Genomic DNA, 22,243 nt, shown 5'->3' on the forward strand with positions numbered 1-22,243 from the left:
GCAGGACTCGCGTGTTCCTGCGCGCAGGCAGGTCAGCTCGGGGGCCTAGCTGCTGGAAGAGTCCATCAGGGACGGCCAAGACAGGGTGTTCCCGCCGCCGGAGCGCGGACCTAGCTGCCCGCTGCGCAAACAAGGGCGCGCTGCCTTGGGCGGCCACCCCCGCTCCGCTGGTCAGGTGAGCGCAGCCCGGGGAGCCGCTAGTCCTATTGGAGCAGACGGAGGATGGAGTGGGAGGGGGCAGGGGGAAGGATGAGAGGTGGAGGATGGAGCCACCTTCCTGAGCCGACAGCGGGAGAAAGAGTCGGCAGCCCCGGCGAAGCGCGGGGACGCGAGCGGGAGGCGGAGCGAGGCTGTGCGAAAGGAGGACCGGCGGGGACCTCGGGGCGCGTGCGGATGTCGGTGTCCCCGGGGCCAGGTAGGCTGTGGCTGCGGGGTGGTGCTGCGTATATCCCGGTGGCCCACGGGAGCGCCGCCGCATTTTCGGCGGCACGGGGCCGTTCGCCAGCACCTGTTGCTGGAGGTGGGCGGCGAGCGTGCCGCGGGCTGCGGCTAACTCAGCCGCGCCGCCCGCGTCTGCCCTGTCTACGGCCGCGGCGGTGCATTGAGCGTGGCGTTCCTGTCACCCGCCCTTTCCACAGCTGCCTCATCTCAAAGAAGGTGAGAAGTGAGTGAGCACAGGGAAAAGTTTCTTTTATTCTCTTTCTGCCTGTTTGAAACTCGAATCCTAGCTTTAATTTTAAAAAGTCTGCCTGAAAAATAACCGATCAAGAAAGGCGCGCCTTAGGTAATAATTAATAACGGGAAGGTTGAGATAAATTTAAGGAGACTTATGTTCCAGAATAACCGCTACGTCGAAGAACTTTCAGGGAATTGATTTCAGGGAATTAGGAACTAGCCTGGAGCTGTAGAATAATACATATTAAAAACGTACACATTTTTAATGTTTTAAACTATTTTAAAATTGATTTTCTTAAAACTAAAGCTAAGAAATTATGGCAGTTTTCATTAGGGGTGCAGCTGATTTTAAGGTGCGGTGTTTTTTTTAATTCTGTGTAACTATTGTTTTAAACTAAAAATTTTCACAAAACCCAAAACCTTTAAAAACTTGTGTCATATGTTTATATGTTAGATGCAAACTGTTTTAGAGATTACTAATATCGAATCTTGAAGGTGCATAACTACTGACAATTAGGATAAAGCTCAAAAAATGTACCGTAACTGATGCATTCAGCATTATATACAAATTCTTGCAGAAGTTATTACCTTACTTTACTAAAGTTCTTTTTCCTCCCCTGTGTGTCATTTATCAAAAGAGCCAGATGGAACCACACAAAATAAAAGAGAAAAAAAGATGTTCTATGTTCTAGTCATGATACAAATGAACACCAGCAATTTGTTTATTTGGGGGAGTAACCAAACTGTATACGCTCAAAATAAGTATGACTGAAGCCTATCTCCATGATGAATGACAATAGCAGTCACCTAGTATTGAATGCTTGCTATGTAATGAATTCTGAGAAGGCCTTTTATACGATATTTTATGTAACACTCACAACAAGACCATAAATAGTATTATCCCAATTTACAGATAATGGCACTGAGGCACGGGAAGTTTAAGCTCCTTGTCCAGAGTTAATAAGAGCTGGATCAAGGATTTTTCCTAAGTGCTTTGAGCATCTACACTATAATAAATGTGAAGATTAAAGCTGAAACCGCCCATAAACACCAGCTAAGAAATAATCTTAGACTAAAATGTAAGTTCATAATGGAGTGAAAGTAAATTATGAAACAACACTGAATCTTGATATGATCACATATAGAAATGATGTATCAGTCAACGTTTATTATATTTTAATAACAACGATTATAGTTTATATTGTATATATACTTATCAGATATTGAGCGCTAATTGTATTCATTATCCCAAAATGATAACATGAGGTATATTTGGAACACAGATGCTTTTGTGGTAATAGAAAGTAACGATTAGAAATAACATGGGAAGTCAGAGGCTAGTGTTACACAAAAGTATTTCAGATATGTTTCTACTTGGAGGTGCCCTTGCCTATGCTACACTCAAAGAAAAAGTGTTCATAGAAGAATCAGCTGTGAGTACATATTGTACATATTCCCACAATGAATGATAATAATATGACACATTTTTTGAAGGTCTACTATATACCAGGAATTCTACTAGGTCCTTTAAATAGAGTAACTTTATATTTAGTTGTCAAATACTATTTCCTTGATTTGCAGATGAAGAAACTGAGGCAGAAAGATCTATGCTCTGGGAGGGTCCACAAAGAAAATACATTTTGACTTAGTTAGGTATGTGATCCTTTATTGTTCAGAAATTCATAGGCGGTGAATATAGCATTGAACTCCTCAAGTACTAGGAGGAGACTTGGAGCCAAACTAGACCAATCCTTTTATTTTATATTTGGGAAAACTAAACTTAGAAAAGTTAAGAGATTCACTTAAAGACATATATTCTGTTTTCCCATTTATGACTTTAGTCATCTGTACATTCTTAGAAACTAATAAGTGAGAAGCATGTTACCATTAACTTGGTCATTAAATGTTGAAATTATTGCCACTCAACCAAATGCTGCCCCATGCCCTTTTTTTAAATTAATTAATTAATTTTTTTTAAACATCTTTATTGGAGTATAACTGTTTTACAATAGTGTGTTAGTTTTTCCTTTACAACAAAGTGAATCAGTTATACATATACATATGTTCCCATATCTCTTCCCTCTTGCATCACCCTCTCTCCCACCCTCCCTATCCCACCCCTCTAGGTGGTCACAAAGCACAGAGGTGATCTCCCTGTGCTACGTGGCAGCTTCCCACTAGCTATCTAATTTACATTTGGTAGTCATGCCCTTTTTTATATTGCTGTCTTACTGTTATTGAAAATTTCAAAGTTGCCCCAATTAGGATATAAAGTCTTTGAGGACAATGACTGTATTATATATTTCTCTAGTATCTCTAGGGTTTAACAAAGTGGTTAATATATTGAACAAGTGGCTTTGTTACCTATTTACCTGTGACAAGGGATTATTTTATGTACTGGGTCCAAAATCTGCACAGTGGAAGCACTACGCCATCACCACTTTGACTTCATGTAGAGGGCAACTAGACAATTTACACTTGCTTATAAAGCATATTAAGCTGCTTAGATCATGATTGTTTAATTTGACCATAAAATGGTTGGGCATTTCCCTGATGTTGTGAGAAAAAAAAACACACAGCTAAGTATTACACACAGTTGAGTGTACATTTCTCTCTCGCTGATTTGCAAATAACTTTTTTTTTCCAATTGTAAAGATAATACAAAGTCATGTAGGAAATTCAAATAGTACAGAAAAAAGAAAAATTACGAGGAACTCCACTGTCCAAAGATTTTGGTGAACATCCAGCCAGAGAGATGTCTTTCTTCCCTTAAATCCTGCCGAATCAGGGTGAGAACTGAATTATTTATTTAACCGTTTATGGTTTAAAGCTCTATTCAGTCTTAGTATTCTCTCACTCTCTGGCAGCTCAAACATTATATAAACAAAGATATCTGTTGAGAGATGAAGATAAACATACTGCTAATAAACCAGACTCTTTCCCTCTCATGCAGAATGAGGTAGTACAGAAAGTTGATTTTGCCACGTATGCAGGCCTGTTTTTTTCCCCTTCAGAAGGCAGGACTGGGGGGACAGGAGGCATCTTTGCAAGTTCAGAGGGTTCCCGATATGCCAGGATCTCAGGCCACACAGGAAGCCGAGCTCTGTTGTCCTGATAGAGGTGTGGCAGAGGAGGAGGAGGGTGGAGCTGGGACACAGGAGGCTGTGGTAATGCAAAGGCTGTGTTTTCTGATCGCACTGTGACACACTATACACTTTAAAATGTACCACACCAAGTCCCTCCCCCAGCTGTTGGGCAGGTGGTCATGGGGGCCCTTTCTGGTGCAGTCAGGCGTTAAGTCTGCCTGTACCTCAGAATGAGGGCAAGATGCTGAAAGGACATTTCTCATTCATTTATTCAGTATTCTGAAAACCCAGAATGGACCTTTTATATAAAGGGCTAAAACTGACTGTTGGAATAGATGTCCATAAATGAGTTTTGAACTAATACAAAAATTATTAGTTAAAAAGGAAGGCCGGGGGCCGGGGTGGGGGTCTCTGAGAGAGGCAATGCCAGCTCTCCATATGCATTTGAATGTAATTACATTGAAAATATTCATTTTCAAGATTACATTATTTGAGTATTTAAATTTAATAAATGTATTTGTTATTCAAAATTCTTTTTCCCTAGGCATGTTTTCTTGATTTGTACTATGTATTTGGGAGTAGACTTCTTTCATGCTTTACTTTATTAGGGGCTTAACATGGCTTAAATCCAACCATCTGTTCGCATCTTGGCACATCAGGTTGGAGGTGGTGGTACAGGCTAAATAAAATTCCCACAATTTAAAGGTTAGGGAAAGAGCTACTTTTATGAATAGATTTCCAGTGATTCTCAGCAAGACAATAGTGCAGAAGTGGAATAAAAATGCACTTCATTCTCTGAAGCACAAGGTCCCCTGTCTGTCTTTAGTTTTGCTGAAAGGCAATTAGCATTTCAACTAGCCAATTTGGTTACATGCAACGAAGTACTTGGGTTTATAATTTGCTGCTCTCTGTCTGAGGCTGTTGGGCTCCAGCTCTTATGTAATCCTCTCCAAGTAGGCTTCTCTCCAGTATAGTTATTGTTGCTGGTCTTAAATAACTAATCAACAGAGAGTGTTCCTTGCCTTCAACTGTAGGGTGCTATAGGGCAAGGAAAATGAAATGCTAAGCTAATAAGGGGATGATTGTAATTATTAAATAGTCATTATTGAAATGTGGCACAGGTTGAAAGATACTGAATAGCTTCAAATCAAATGCAACTTCAAAAAGGCATTGTGGGATACTCTTAATAGTTTATTTCTGCATGTAGTATGTGCAATAAACAGAGGGTATATATATTGGAATTAATTAAGATGACTCAAAATTAACAAAGAAGAAGCATTCTTAATCATTTATATTGACTTGGCTCCTTTCTGCAAGAAAGAATTCTGTGGGGAGAGAAAATAATTTTTTTCTTAAGGGTTATAACAAATGAACAAGTGCTCTGAGGCATATTGTGGAAATAATTCAACGGTTTGTATTTGTGTGCTAATTGGAAATAAGACTTTGTTAGCTTTTTTAGTCATGAATTCTGATAATTATAGTACTGTTGATATATTTCATGTATATACTCATATCCCTCTGAAGGAACCACTGTATGTTACGATAATCCTTTTGTTAGGATAACTGGAATGATATCCTTTAATCCATGTCATGTGGCAGTAATTCAATTTAGCTCATCTTTTAATGCAGTCCTGTTTTTGCATAGTTGTGCTTATGTAATTATTTGGAAAAATAATACATTTCTCATTTTTTTCAAATAATGTTTAACTGAAAGAAGGCATGTATTAGATATAAGCCTTGCAAGTGATCATTATAATTGAGGACATATATGAAAAAATTGCCTGATCTTCTATATTTCCAATCTTGTGATATAAAGTGAAAGCCCTATCTGCAGCTACAATTAGAGTCATTTGTATATTATTCAACTAAATTCAGCAGTGTTGATGAGTAGGAATGAAACAAAGAAGACTTACCTGTCCTCTGGCAGACTAAGTCAACTAAGGATGGAAAGTGTTCTGGAAAAAGTGGGACTTGATCTGGACTTTGCAGAGTGGTAAAGGAGAGGGAGTGGGGAGAGGTAGGAAGAAGGGCCTGGGGAGCATCTCAGATCAAAGGTGCAGAGATAAGAATGTTCCGGCTGTCTTGTCCCAGATACACATTATATCAACTTGACTGGAACTGTTGACAGAAGAGAAAAAGATGACTGAATGTACAGGGTGGGATGGATTTGTTTTTTTAAATTGAGATATAATTCACTTAACAAAACAAAAAAATCACCTTTCAAAGTAGATAATTCAGTGGTATTTAATGAATTTACAAAGTTGTGCAACTGTCACCACTGTCATTCCAGAACATTTTCATCACCTCAAAAAGAAATCCTGTTCTTTTTAATCCTGTTAGCTTTCACTCCCCATTCTCTCCCCACCCCCAAGTCCTCAGCAACCCATCTACTTTCTGTACCTATAGGTATGCCTCTTCTGGACATGTCATGTAAATGGAATCATCCAGTACATAGCCTTTCATGTCTGCCTTCTTTCAGTTACTATGATATTTTCAGGGTTCCTCATGTTGTAGCATGTATCACTACTTTGTTCTTTTTTATGGCTGAATAATATTCCATCGTATGAATATACTACTTTTTGTTTATCCATTCATCAATTGATAGACATTTAGGTTGTTTCTACATTTTGACTAAATATTATGGACATTTGTGTACAAGTTTTTGAGTGAACATATGCTTTCAGTTCTCTTGGTTAGAAGTGGAATTGCTGGGTCAATAGAGAGGTGAATAAAACAGGCAGGATGCATTTAGAAGAACTTTATCCCTTCTATACATTCTGTTAAGCTTAGGATCGCATTATGAGGCAAATGCATCAAGTATGGCCTGAAGGTTTATCACTTAGAACTCTGCTTGCATAGATCTCTGCCAATTATAAGACATTTAATACAACCAAACTGTGATAAAACAGAAAAAAGGAACAGTTTGCAGCCAACACCTTCTCCTTCACCGCTGGCTGTAGGTTTTCTTAAGAAGGGAAGTAGGGTGATGGCTGGCATAATGCTTGACCTATCTAGGATATGCTAAAATCGGAAATATGATTGTATATTATCTGATGCAACTGAATTCATTTTTCTGATGACTTCTTTCCTTTTTGTAGGCACTCATCTAAATGATATGGTTGAATTGACAAAGTGAGATAAATTTTTTTTTGCTACTAAGACAAATTACAGAAGCTTTAAAATTTTATTTTGTTAATGAGGGTAATTCATTAAATCGCTTGATTGAGAATTGGGCTTTAAGTAAAAGACATGTCCAATTCACTAATGTATAATTTGCCAGATATCACTAATTCTGGTGTGTGTGTGTATGTATGTATGTGTGTGCATTCGTGTATTTGTTTATCTGAAACCTTAAGTAGTTTCCTGAAAGGGTCTGATGTACTTTATAAAAGAAATTAACATTTGAACAAGTTTGTCTAATTTTGGTTCAGGCAAAATATTTTAAGCTCTTTTGAAAAAACCTAAAAAATATATTTGCTTAGTGCCTTACTTATGATTTGGAACATATGTTCACATAAATTGATTCATGTCATCTTAATAACCATTTCATTGTAAGTTAACTGTTTTTACTTTATAGATAAAAGGAAGATTCATAAAGGTCAACAAAATTAAAAACAACAACAAACCCATATCTTTCAACTTAATGTCCAAAAGTTGTCCACTCATTAATAATCACAGTAATGATCATATTCTAATATTTTGTTATTTTTGGTGTCTCACAAAAACATTTTTCTATTAATTTGAAAACAAATTGACTTCCTATCTTAAATCTCCTAATATAAACAAATCGGTTTCGTTGTGTAGCATTACATTGAAAACCTCACTGTAATAAAAGTATAATGAAAACCTCAGCCAGGACTTCACTTCTTTTGAACATTTGTTATCAAAATTATAAATAATTGGAGATATTTGCATACCAGTGTAAAGCAATTTGATCATTGTGTAGCAGTTTTACATAGTATGTAAATACCTTTCTTAGAGAAAGTCAGCAAATTTTGGAAATTGTTCTTGATTTTAGGTGACTAAAATGTTCTAGCTTTTATAAGTCAGTGCTGTACCTACTACTTGAGACCTTGGAATAATATGATTAATAGAATTTCCAAAAGCTGTTTTAGGTTGCAGGGAATTTTATTACTAATATTCATGAAAGATGTTTTATTGGCGGTTGGTCATTCACTCATTCATTGTTCACTGAAGCACTCTACCGTGGACTTGGAAAACACACTGAGCTGGTAGTGTCTACTTTCTTATTTTATTATATCTAGTGACCTCAAAATTTATTTCGATTTTATAGTAATTTATTTATTTATTTATTTAATTAATTATTATTATTTTTTTTGCTGTACGCGGGCCTCTCACTGTTGTGGCCTCTCCCGTTGCGGAGCACAGGCTCCGGACGCTCAGGCTCAGCGGCCATGGCTCACGGGCCCAGCCGCTCCGCGGCATGTGGAATCTTCCTGGACCAGGGCATGAACCCTTGTCCCCTGCATCGGGGGGCGGGCTCTCAACCACTGCGCCACCAGGGAAACCCTATAGTGATTTTTTTTTTTTGTATTTTGTTTGTTTGTTTGTTTTCTGTACGTGGGCCTCTCACTGTTGAGGCCTCTCCCGTTGCGGAGCACAGGCTCCAGACGTGCAGGCTCAGCGGCCATGGCTCACGGGCCCAGCCGCTCCGCGGCATGTGGGATCTTCCTGGACCGGGGCACGAACCCGCGTCCCCTGCATCAGCAGGCGGGCTCTCAACCACTGCGCCACCAGGGAAGCCCTATAGTGATTTTTAATGATACAAAATTCCAGTGATTTCATAGCACTGCGTGTTTAGAAATCCTAATGCTGCTCTTCTAGGCAGCCAACACCTTTCCCCTCTGCCCCCAGGCGCACTTCTTTCAGCACAGGAGATGAATGTAGCCATGGAAAGAATTAGGGCTGCTTACTTGCCTTCTTTCATTGCTTCTGCTCTTATTAAAGTATCATGTCAGCTACAGATAAAATCTATACTGACAACTAATTACCTTGCAAATGGCCAGTCACTCTGGGTGTGAAATTGTACATACTATGACCATTCTTATTACATCATTAAGCATTGGGTATAGGGCTGTTCTATTCCCTAGACTACGAGAGTGAGTAGGTTGTGGCTGCCAGTAAGAGGCTGAGTTTGGTTATAGAGAGAAGAGAATAAAGATGTGCACTTGTCATTTCATGGCTTTTTTATATGATAGGCTGTATGGAGTGGCGACTTTAAAAATTATCTTCCCTGTATGACTGTTAGCAAGATTCTTTTGTTAATAGAGAATAGTAATCTAATATTTACTTAAGACCATAGGACCTGGACCTTGAGAGCCTGAGTTTGTAACCTGGCTTTGCATTTCCAGGGTACAGTCTTGACAAATATATTTAATCTCTCTGTATCTCAGGTTCCTTGTCTGAAAATGAGTGTGATAATAGTACCCATTTTATATTTCAAATGGTTGCCATGAGGAGCAAATGAGTTAACACATGTGAAGCAATTAGAACAACATCATTACCTAGCTTAGTAAAGTTAGCTGCTATTAGCTAATATTGTCACGCATGAAATCCAAATTATTGATGATTAAGGTGCCTAAGGATATCTTCTTCCTTAGCTCCTTTTGCCTTCTCTAGGTCCCTGAAGAGGATTTAAATTTACCTCGAAGATACTAGAGCTCAAACTTCAGCCCCTAACTTTTTTTTCTTTTTTACTTTGTAGGCTTATTTTGGATCCTTAGAACATTAATCTTTAGCTTTTCTGTTTTTTAATATAAGCACTTCCTTGAGAAAGTCTTCCACAAACCCTCAAATTAGTTTTTACATCCTTCTGGTCCTGTTTCTATAAAGATTGCTGCTTTGACCCATGAGACTTTCTAGAACTTGTTTTTTTTAAAAAATTTACAAGTAATGCTGCTTTATTTTTGGTTTTTGGTATTACTAATTTATCAATGAATTTTATTGTATTCAGTGTACAAGCTCAATATGATAACCAGTTTTTGGAACTTACTGTCAGTTTTTATAAACCTTTCCTGTGTGTTCAAAAGAACATTGTGTTCTCTGATTGTTGGGGATATATTCTATATGCCCATCGAATCATCATGTCAAGCTTATTAACTGTAGTTCAAGTCCTCCAAATCCTTCCTAATTTTTGTGTACTTGATATAGCAGCTACGGACGGGGGCGCAGGGAGCAGGGAGGAAGAGGTGGAGGGAGAGAGAGATAGAGGATATGAATTGAAATCCCACACTTCTTTTTGGGGTTCTAGCAATTTTTGCTTTATATATTTTGCAGTTATGTTTTAGCTTGTAGTATCTCCTGGTAAATTGAAATTTTTGTTACTATATAATGACTGTCTTTTTCTGTAGTAATGCTTTTTGCCTTGAAGTCTGTTTTGTCTGTTAGTAACAGACAACAGTAATATTGCAGTAGTGTTTGCCTATTATCTCACTAACTTCAAAAAGAAGGGAATGATCCCAGAAGGGTCTAAGGTATAAGGAATGTTCTAAAGTAGAGAGTAAACATTTGGATAAATGAAGAAAATAAGAATGTTTAAATTCTATATTCTAATGTTAAATATTGAAAGTAAAACAATATTTAGCTTATGCTGTGAACAAAATTAGTATGATAGTGGGGTTTGAGTGACAGATGGTTGGGTTTAAGTATTCTAAGATCTTTTCATTGTTCAACAGCAAGGTGAAGATATTAACTTTATTATGATTTTTAAAAATTAATTAATTTTTGGCTGCATTGAGTCTTTGTTGCTGCGCGCGGGCTTTCTCTAGTTGCAGCGAGCGGGGGCTACTCTTTGTTGCGGTGCGCGGGCTTCTCACTGTGGTGAATTCTCTTGTTGCAGAGCAGGGGCTCTAGGTGCGCAGGCTTCAGTAATTGTGGTGCACGGGCTTAGTAGTTGTGGCTTGCGGGCTCTAGAGCACAGGCTCAGTAGTTGTGGTGCACGGACTTAATTGCTCTATGGTGTGTGGGATCTTCCCAGACCAGGGATTGAACCCATGTCCCCTGCATTGGCAGTTGGATTCTTAACCACTATGCCACTGGGGAAGTCCTGAAGATATTAACTTTATTTATTTTCCATTTTTAAATTTAATTTTTAATAAACATATAATTGACATATAACATTGTATTAGTTTTAGATGTACATAATGATTTTTAAATTGAGGTAAAATTGACATACCACATTGTATTAGTTCAGGAGTACAACATAATAATTTGAAGTTTGCATATGGTGTGAAATTATCACCACAGTAAGTCTAGTTATCATATATATATATATATATGATAACTAGTGTCCTCACATAGTTACAGTTTTGTGTGTATGAGATGAGAACTTTTTTTTTTGAAAAAGCCTTTTTTATTATTTTTTTAAATAAATAGGTTTTTTTCTATTTTTGTTTTATACAGCAGGTTCTTATTAGTCATCAGTTTTATACACATCTGTGTATACATGTCAATCCCAATTGCCCAATTCATCACACCCCCACCCCCACCCCCCAGTGGCTTACCCCCCTTGGTGTCCATACATTTGTTCTCTATATCTGTGTCTCCATTTCTGCCCTGCAAACTGGTTCATCTGTACCATTTTTCTTCCACATAATATGCGTTAATATACGATATTTGTTTTTTTCTTTTTGACTTACTTCACTCTGTATGACAGTCTCTAGATCCATCCACATCTCAACAAATGACCTAATTTCGTTCCTTTTTATGGCTGAGTAATATTCCATTGTATATATGTACCACATCTTCTTTATCCATCTGTCTGTTGATGGGCATTTAGGTTGCTTCCATGACCTGGCTATTGTAAATAGTGCTGCAGTGAACAGTGGGGTGCATGTGTCTTTTTGAATTGTGGTTTTCTCTGGGTATATGCCCAGTAGTGGGATTGCTGGATCATGTGGTAATTCTATTTTTAGTTTTTTAAGGAACCTCCATACTGTTCTCCATAGTGGCTGTACCAGCTTACATTCCCACAAACAGTGCAAGAGGGTTCCCTTTTCTCCACACCCTCTCCAGCATTCGTTGGTTGTAGATTTTCTGATGAAGCCCATTCTAACTGGTGTGAGGTGATACCTCATTGTAGTTTTGATTTGCATTTCTCTAATAGTGATGTTGAGCAGCTTTTCATGTGCTTCTTGGCCATCTGTATGTCTTCTTTGGAGAAATGTCTATTTAGATCTTCTGCCCATTTTTGGATTGGGTTGTTTATTCTTTTAATATTGAGCTGCATGAGCTGTTTATATATTTTGGATATTAATCCTTTGTCCGTTGATTTGTTTGCAAACATTTTCTCCCATTCTGAGGGTTGTCTTTTCATCTTGTTTATGGTTTCCTTTGCTTTGCAAAAGCTTTTAAGTGTCGTTAGATCCCATTTGTTTATTTTTCTTTTTATTTCCGTTACTCTAGGAGGTGGATCAAAAATGATCTTGCTGTGATTTATGTCAAAGAGTGTTCTTCCTATGTTTTCCTGTAAGAGTTTTATAGTGTCCGGTCTTACATTTAGGTCTGTAATCCATTTTGAGTTTATTTTTGTGTATGGTGTTAGGGAGTGTTCTAATTTCATTCTTTTACATGTAGCCGTCCAATTTTCCCAGCACCACTTATTGAAGAGACTGCCTTTTCTCCATTGTATATCCTTGCCTCCTTTGTCATAGATTAGTTGACCATAGGTGCGTGGGTTTATCTCTGGGCTTTCTATCTTGTTCCATTGATCTATGTTTCTGTTTTTGTGCCAGTACCATATTGTCTTGATTACTGTAGCTTTGTAGTATAGTCTGAAGTCAGGGAGTCTGATTCCTCCAGCTTCGTATTTTCCTCTCAAGACTGCTTTGGCTATTCGGGGTCTTTTGTGTCTCCATACAAATTTTAAGATTATTTTGTTCTAGTTCCGTAAAAAATGCCATTGGTAATTTGATAGGGATTGCATTGAATCTGTAGATTGCTTTGGGTAGTATAGTCATTTTCACAGTATTGATTCTTCCAATCCAAGAACATGGTATATCTCTGCATCTGCTGCTATCATCTTTAATTTCTTTCATCCGTGTCTTTTCTTTTTTCGTTTTTAAAATTTATTTATTTTTGGCTGTGTTGGGTTTCCGTTGCTGTGCACGGGCTTTCTCTAGTTGCGGCGAGCGGGGGCTACTCTTCATTGGTGCATGGACTTCTCATTGCGGTGGCTTCTCCTGTTGTGGAGCACGGGCTCTAGGCGGGCGGGCTTCAGTAGTTGTGGCACATGGGCTTAAGTAGTTGTGGCTTGCGGGCTGTAGAGTGCAGGCTCAGTAGTTGTGGTTCACGGACTTAGTTGCCCCATGGCATGTGGGATCTTCCTGGACCAGGGTCGTACCTTGTCCCTTGCACTGGCAGGCAGATTCCTAACCACTATGCCACCAGGGAAGTCCTCATCAGTGTTTTATAGTTTTCTGCATGCAAGTCTTTTGTCTCCCTAGGTAGGTTTATTACTAGGTATTTTATTCTCTTTGTTACAGTGGTAAATGGGAGTGTTTCCTTAATTTCTCTTGCAGATTTTTCATCATTAGTGTATAGGAATGCAAGAGATTTCTGTGCATTAATTTTTATCCTGCTACTTTACCAAATTCATTGATTAGCTCTAGTAGTTTTCTGGTGGCATATTTAGAATTCTCTATGTATAGTATCATGTCATCTGCAAACAGTGACCGTTTTACTTCTTCTCTTCCAATTTGTCTTCCTTTTATTTCTTTTTCTTCTCCGATTGCCGAGGCTCGGACTTCCAAACTGTGTTGAATAATAGTGGTGAGAGTCGACATCGTTGTGTTGTTCCTGATCTTAGAGGAAATGCTTTCAGTTTTTCACCATTGAGAATGATGTTTGCTGTGGGTTTGTCATATATGGCCTTTATTATGTTGAGGTAGGTTCCCTCTATGCCCACTTTCTGGAGAGTTTTTATCATAAATGGGTGTTGAATTTTGTCAAAAGCTTTTTTTGCATCTGTTGAGATGATCATATGATTTTTCTTCAATTTGTTAATATGGTATATCACATTGATTGATTTGCATATATTGAAGAATCCTTGCATCCCTGGGATAAATCCCACTTGATCAAGGTGTATGATCCTTTTAATGTGTTGTTGGATTCTGTTTGCTAGTATTTTTTGGAGGATTTTTGCATCTGTATTCATCAGTGATATTGGTCTGTAATTTTCTTCTTTTGAAGTACCTTTGTCTGGTTTTGGTATCAGGGTGATGTTGGCTTCATAGAATGAGTTTGGGAGTGTTTCTTCATCTGCAGGTTTTTGGAAGAGTTTGAGAAGGGTGGGTGTTAGCTCTTCTCTAAATGTTTGATAGAATTCATCTGTGAAGCTATCTGGTCCTGGACTTTTGTTTGTTGGAAGCTTTTTAATCACAGTTTCAATTTCATTACTTGTGATTGGTCTGTTCATATTTTGTATTTCTTCCTGGTTCAGTCTTGGAAGGTTATACCTTTCTAAGTATTTGTCCATTTCTTCCAGGTTGTCCATTTTATTGGCATAGAGTTGCTTGTAGTAGTCCCTTAGGATGCTTTGTATTTCTGCGGTGTCTGTTGTAACTTCTCCTTTTTTATTTCTAATTTTATTGATTTGAGTCCTCTCCCTCATTTCCTTGATGAGTCTGGCTAATGGTTTATCAATTTTGTTTATTGTCTCAAAGAATCAACTTCTAGTTTTATTGATCTTTGCTATTGTTTTCTTCATTTCTATTTCATTTATTTCTGCTCTGATCTTATTGATTTCTTTCCTTCTGCTAACTTTGGGTTTTGTTTGTTCTTCTTTAGTTCCTTTAGGTGTAAGGTTAGATTATTTATTTGAGATTTTTCTTGTTTCTTGAGGTAGGCTTGTATAGCTATAAACTACCCTCTTAGAACAGCTTTTGCCTCATCATGTAGGTTTTGGATCGTCGTGTTTTCATTGTCATTTGTCTCTAGGTATTTTTTGATTTCCTCTTTGATTTCTTCGGTGATCTCTTGGTTTTTAGTAAGTAGTGTATAGCCTCCATGTGTTTTTGTTTTTTACTTTTTTTCCCCTGTAGTTCATTTCTAATCTCAAAGTGTTGTGGTCAGAAAAGATGCTTGATATGATTTCAATTTTCTTAAATTTACTGAGGCTTTATTTGTGACCCAGGATGTGATTTATCCTGGAGAATGTTCCATGCACACTTGAGAAGAAAGTGTAATCTGCTGGTTTTGGATGGAATGTCCTATAAGTATCATGTAAATCTATCTGGTCTGTTGTGTCATTTAGAGCTTCTGTTTCCTTATTTATTTTCATTTTCGATGATCTGTCCATCGGTGTAAGTGAGGTGTTAAAGTCCCCCAGTATTATTGTGTTACTGTCGATTTCCTCTTTTACAGCTGTTAGCAGTTGCCGTATGTATTGAGGTGCTCCTATGTTGGGGGCATATATATTTATAATTGTTCTATCTTCTTGGATTGATCCCTTTACCATTATGTAGTGTCTTTCCTTGTCTCTTGTAACATTCTTTATTTTAAAGTGTATTTTATCTGATATGAGTATTGCTACTCCAGCTTTCTTCTGATTTCCATTTGCATGGAATATCTTTTTCCGTCTCCTCATGTGTAGTCTGAATGTGTTCGTAAGTCTGAAGTGGGTCCCTTGTAGACAGCATGCAGATGGGTCTTGTTTCTGTGTCCATTCTGCAAGCCTGTGTCTTTTGGTTGGAGCGTTTAATCCATTCACGTTTAAGGTAGTTATCGATATGTTTGTTCCTGTGACCATTTTCTTAATTATTTTGGGTTTCTTTTTGTAGGTCCTTTTCTTCCTTGTGTTTCACACTTAGCGAAGTTCTTTTAGCATTTGTTGTATAGCTGGTTTGGTGATCCTGAATTCTCTTACCTTTTGCTTGTCTGTAAAGCTTTTGATTTCTCCATCGAATCTTAATGAGTTCCTTGCCGGTTACAGTAATCTTGGTTGTAGGTTCTTTCATCACTTTAAGTATATTATGCCACTCCCTTCTGGCTTGTAGAGTTTCTGCTCGAGAAATCAGCTGTTAACCTTATGGGACTTCCCTTGTATGTTATTTGTCGTTTTTCTGTTGCTGCTTTCAATAATTTTTCTTTGTCTTTAATTTTTGCCAATTTGATTACTATGTGTTTTGGCATGTTTCTCTTTGCATTTATCCTGTATGCGACTCTCTGTGTTTCCTGGACTTGGGTGGCTGTTTCCTTTCCCATGTTAGGGAAGTTTTTGACTATAACCTCTTCAATAATTTTCTCTGGTCCTTTCTCTCTTCTTCTGGGACCCCTATAATGCGAAAGTTGTTGCGTTTAATGTTGTTCCAGAGGTCTCTTAGGCTGTCTTCATTTCTTTTCATTTTTTTTCTTTATTCTGTTCTGCAGCAGTGAATTCCACCATTCCATCTTCCAGGTCACTTATCCGTTCTTCTGCCTCAGTTATTCTGCTATTGATTCCTTCTAGTGTAGTTTTCATTTCAGTTATTGTATTGTTCATCCCTGTTTGTTTGTTCTTTAATTCTTCTACGTGTTTGTTAAACATTTCTTGCATCTTCTCGATCTTTGTCTCCATTCTTTTTTCGAGGTCCTGGGTCATCTTCACTATCATTATTCTGAATTCTTTTTCTGGAAGGTTGCCTATCTCCAGTTCATTAAGTTGTTTTTCTGGGGGTTTATCTTGTTCCTTCATATGGTACATAGCCCTCTGCCTTTTCATCTTGTCTGTCTTTCTGTGAATGTGGTTTTTGTTCCACAGGCTGCAGGATTGTAGTTCTGCTTGCTTCTGGTGTCTGCCCTCTGGTCTGAAGATATTAACTTTAAACCTTTAAAAGTTTATAGGATAAAAATGAAATCTCTCAAATAACAAATACATCTACAAGCACAGCGAAGGGAAGAAAGAGAAGAAAAAATAAAACTGTGTAAGAGCAGGGCAAAAAACCCACGAAATATTATGACAGAAAAAAATCTAAATATAAGACTAATTGTAATAAATGATATAAATTGAACTCTTTTGGAAGATCACAGAGATTATCAGAAATGACCAAAAAATATAGAAAGCAATTATATGTTGTTTACAAGAGACACACATTAAACAGAAGGACATAAAAAGGTTGAAAGCCAGAGAATGCAAAGAGAGATAACAACCCCTAACAATTTTGTATTTAATTTTGTATTCTTACTTGCAGATGAGCCCTCGGTTATGTATGCTTTAGTTACAACCAACCACTCTAAAACTTAATGGCTTAAAATAAACACTTACTTTGCTCTTGAATCTGCACCTTGGGTAGGGCTTGTGGGCACAGCTTGTCCTGCTCCACACAGTGTTTTCTGGGACAGCTTACCTGGAGCTGGAGGGTCCTCTCCAAAGTGTCTCACTCCCAGTGGCTGGCGAGTTGATGCTGGCTGTTGGTTCCTCTCCACATGGACCGCAGTATGAGGAGACTTGGACTTCCTTACGGCATGGTGCTAAGTTCCTTGAGCAAGCATTATTTAAGAGACAGGAAGTAGAAGCTGTCAGTGTTTTAAGGTTTGGGCCTGGAATCTAGTACAGTATTCACTTCCACTGAATTCTGTGGGCACATGGCCACAGAGTTTAGATTTAAGAAGAGGGGACATATAAGCCCATCTCTCAATGGAAAAGTGTCAAAAAATTGTGGGGCCATATTTGAAAACTACCACACTGCTGTTGTTACTAAAAAAATAATAAGAAAAGTAGCTGTCATGGAACACTTTGTTGAAGTGACGGCAGTTTGGCAGAGGGTATGTTTTGTGGGTTATTTAAAAGGGGAAAAAGCCACTTTGACCTCCTGATGGCAGTATATTCATGCATTTTTTTAGACTGGAATTTTCAACTGAGGCACCAAAAAATATGCATATTAAATGTCAAAGCAAGTTGTGAGAAATTATTGAGACTCAAAATTTCAAAGAAGATAACAAACTTATTGCATAATTAAAAAGTTTCCTCGTATAAAGTGTATAAAAAATTCAAAAGAGTGAAGTCTGAGAGAGGATTTTCTGAGGAGAATTTATATTATAAGAACCGTGGAAGTACTGTGACTGTCCCCTCTCCTGGGTGTATCTGTGCCTTATCTTAAAAATGGTGAGGAGGACTTTAGTTCCCTTTGGAGAGTTTGATTTGTGGATGAGGATTATAACAAAAAAGTTCCTGAATAATTTCTGAGAGGGCTCAGCACTATGGAGGGACGTGTCCGGGCTGAATGCATCACCTCCCGCAACAGGGCAAAGGGAAGTAAGACTTAAGGGCCAGCCATGACACTTACAGTAGGGATGTTAGCCTGAGGTCATTTTTAAAGAGATCTTGCCTAAGACGACCGCTTGCAGGCAGGCCCTAGTTGGGGTAAAAGAAGAGTTAGTGTTAAATTAATTCGAGCTTTGAATTGTTATGTGGGTTTGCCAGTAAATATGTATTATTAAGAAAGCTTTCAAACATACACATACATAAAGAGAATAGTAAAATGGACCCCTTTACACCCACCGCCCAGAATTGGCAGTTTTCAAGATTTTGCCGTACTTGTTTCATGTATCTCAACATATCACAGAAGGAAGCTATAAAAAATGCGGTTATTTTCTTACATAACCACAATGCTATTATCTTACCTAATGAAGTTAACAATAATTCTGTAGTCTCATTCAGTAATGAGTTTTCATATTCAGATTTCCTTGATTGTCTCAAAAATGTCTTTTTAGAGTTTGATTCTTCTATTTAGTATGTAAATAATTATTAGATGTTCTATCTGACAGCCTCTTAAAGTCCCCTTGAATCTCCCCTTTCCCCCATACCTTTGATATGTTGAAGAAACTTGGTAATTTGTCCCCTAGAATGTCCATGTTCTGGATTTGATTGTTTCTTTGTTTTTGGAATACTTAATGTTTCTTTATTCCCTGTTTTTTTTTCTTTCCTGGTAAACTTGGAGTTAGCTTTAAAGCCTCCATTGGATTCAGGTTCTGTACTTTGGGCAACATAAGTAGTGCTCTGAACTTTATATGATATTTATATGGTAATGTCTGGTTCTCTCTCTTTAGCGGCACTAGGAGTCAGCAGTGGGTTTTGGGTGGTAAAAGCCCAATCCCTCCATTCACAAGTTTCCATTAACCGGCCCCCCCCCCCGGCAGTTTTTATAATTGACATGTAACATTGTATTAGTTTAATGTGTACAGCAAACTGATTTGATATATGTATATATTTTGAAATGATCACCACAGTAGTTGAGATAACATCCATCACTTCACATAGTTACAAATATTTTTTCTTATGATGAGAACTTTTAATATCTACTCTCTTAGCAACTTTTGAATATTTTGTGAACTGTAGTCACCATGCTGTGTATTACATCCCCAGGACTTATTTTATAACTGGGAGTTTATACTTTCTGAACACCTTCACCCATTTCCACCCCTACCCCCCTCTGGCAACTACCAATGTGTTTTGTTTCTGAGTTTGTTTTTTAAGATTCCACATGTAAGTAAGACTGTGCAGTATTTATCTTTCTAGGTATGACTTATTTCACTTAGCGTAAAGTCCTCATGGTCCATCCATGTTGTCAAAATGGAAGGATTTCCTTCTTTTCTATGGCTGAGTAATATTCCATTTTTTATATATAAACATTTTCTTTATCCATTCATTCATTGATGGACACTTAGGTTATTTCCATGTTTTGGCTATTGTAAATAATTCTGGCATTGAACATGGGGGTGCATATATCTCTCTGAGATAGTTAATTTTTTTCCTTCAGATGTATACCCAGAGGCGGAATTGCTGGATCATATGGTGGTTCTATTTTTAATCTTTTTGAGGAAACTTTTTAATGTTTTCTACAGTGGCTGCACCAATTTACATTCCCTCCAACAGTGCACATCCTTCTCAGCACATCTCTTGTCTTTTTTGATTATAGCCATTCTAACAGTATGTGATATTTCATTGTGGTTTTGGTTTTCATTTCCCTGATGATTAATGACGTTGAGCATCATTTCATGTACCTGTTGGTCATTTCTATGTCTTCTTTGGGAAATGTCTGTTTAGTTCCTTTGCCCGTTTTTTTAATCAGATTTTTTTTTTTTTTTTTGGTATTGAGTCTTACAAGTCCTTTATATATTTTGGATATTAACTCCTTATCACATATATGATTTGCAGATATTTTCTTCCATTCCGCAGGTTGCCTTTTCATTTTTTTTGATGGTTTCCTTTGTTAAGCAGAAGCTTTTTAGTTTAATATGTTCCTACTTGCTTATTTTTGCTTTTGTTGAATTTGCTTTTAATGTCAAATCCAAAAAATCATTGCCAAAACCGATGTCAAGGAGCTTACTCCCATGTTTTCTTTTAGGAGTTCTGTGGTTTCAGGTCTTATATTCGAGTCTTTAATTTATTTTTTGATTTTTATCTAATTGTTTCATCCATGAATGATCATTTCTTTAGTTATTTTTTAGGAGTTGCAAACAGGTGCCTTTCTAACTCTGTCATTCTTGCCACATTAGCTGGAATTCTTTAAGGAAAAACTTTTTCCTTAACTAGGCTATTTGGTTACTCTGAAAAGGAATTTACCCAGGATAGACAGGATAAATATTTAATTCTTCTTCTTTAAATGTTAATTTCAGAGTAAGGAGTTGATGCCCTACTTGCTTTCAGTGGTGACCAATGAGACAGACAGACAGACAGATTGACTTTAGTATCCTTTTGAACATAAGGATTTATATTCAGTGTGTTTCAAACAATTGCAGTCATTACCCTTTTAGATGCACAAAATTTTAGTCTTTGATCAGTGGGAATCCTTTCATGTTCCTCTTGTGTCCCATTGACATGACCTCATTAATCTTCAGTAGCTTCCTTGCTGGTATGAGATGTTCAGGTTCATTTTGCATATTTCCCTCCCCAGACATCAGTTATGCCTCTAAAGAGCCCTGGTTCCTTTTGGGGGGGGGGAGATGGTGTTTAGAGACAAAAATCTGGGCACCAGTGATGCTTATTGTTTTGGGTTTGTCATTACTTCTAAGCCTTTTTAATGCTCAATAGTCAGGAAATACCTATTTTTACAAAGAAAACTCATGAAGTGATACTGCTATTTCCAACTTAAGTTTAACCTTATATAGACTTGGCATAATTTCTTTGGTTTTATTGTCGTTTCTTTCTTTTCTTATGCAGTTACTTATTATTTGTTCTATTCTACAACATATATAGTTTCAAAATATATTCTACAATGTATAAAACATGGTCCTGAAATGTTTATTCTACAATATAAAAATTTAATTTAAACAAAATAATACTGATATTACCACTGACAATAAGAATACTGAATGAAGTATAAGCTTTCTTTGCAGGTGTATTTGTCCTTAGAATTTATTCTACTTAGGGCAGACAGTCAAAATACTATGTTCTAAACACACTAGAGATAATTATTTTGTCTGTGTGATTATATCACCACTTGATATACAGTTACCTTATTTTGTTTCAGTTTGTTTGTCTCTATATAGTTATGTTTGCCAAAGAAACATTAGCAACATAATTCCAGGGCTAGTAAAAATGGTTTCCTATAGGGGGAAGAAAGGAATAGGTGGACGGAGGTGAGAATTCTTTGAATATACCTTGTTATATTATAGGTTTGAGCTTGTATTCATAGAAATGAGTTATATATTTTGAAAATTAAAATTAGATTAAAAGATTACCTACACCTTGAGGTGTCAAATAGTCTGATTGACATCTTTGCCCCAAATTTAGGGCAAAGTTTGGCTGGAGATGTAAATTTGGAAGACTTATGTTTAAAGCAGTGAGGTGAATGAGATCACAGTGAGAGTGAGTGTAGATGGAGAAGAGGTCTGGGCCTGGGAACTGGAATATTCTGTCACGCAGACATCAGGAAAACAATAGGGATCCAGCAAAGGAGGCTGAAGGGTACCTAGTGAGTGAGAAGGAAAACCGGATGTATGTGGCATCAGGAAGCCGCATGAGAAAGTGACTCAAGAAGCAGGAAGTGACCACCTGCTCTTTCAGTCACATTTTGTATTGCTAGCTTTCCAGTATATCCTAAACCACAAGAGCGTATTTAAAGAGTTATAGGAGGTTGCTGAACTTAGGGAAATGGGAGATATTTAGAGTGGGAGGGGTTGTGCTCTGATAACGGGAAAGCAAGTCCAAGTTAGAAGAGAAATTCAAGTAAGCCAATTTTTGTAAACCCTTCACTCCTCGTCTAACTACCTTCTCACAACCTCAACCCTCTCAGTGATTTTGTAAGTGTAAATGAGACTCGGGATTTAAAATAGGATGAAGTTAAAATTTAAAGTTGAAAGAATAAGAATTAACAAAAAAGTATTGTCTTTCATGAGTTGTAAAAAAAAATTCAGACAGAAAAGCGATACATCTTTTTAAAAAAGCCAGTTAATCTGATAAATTTTATGATGGAAGGAAGGGACAATTACCATGCTAGAAAGTGAGGGCCGAGTGGGTAGTGTAACTTCAAAGTATTCTGTAC

The 22,243-nt window shown here is 37.4% G+C and overlaps 1 protein-coding gene across 1 annotated transcript in view; it reads left to right on the forward strand.

The window, feature by feature from the left end:
* Window positions 1-250: 250 nt before the first annotated feature.
* Window positions 251-22,243, forward strand: part of ADGRV1 (adhesion G protein-coupled receptor V1) — a 558,169-nt gene continuing 536,176 nt past the window's right edge. Inside the window, exon 1 of the mRNA XM_067031321.1 lies at window positions 251-415. Coding sequence (XP_066887422.1) covers window positions 394-415 — 22 coding nt within the window. The 5' untranslated portion in view covers window positions 251-393. The remainder of the gene's footprint in view (window positions 416-22,243) is intronic.

The sequence above is a fragment of the Kogia breviceps genome, chromosome 4 (genome assembly GCF_026419965.1).
Source record: "Kogia breviceps isolate mKogBre1 chromosome 4, mKogBre1 haplotype 1, whole genome shotgun sequence".
In the NCBI taxonomy this organism is placed as follows: domain Eukaryota; kingdom Metazoa; phylum Chordata; class Mammalia; order Artiodactyla; family Physeteridae; genus Kogia; species Kogia breviceps.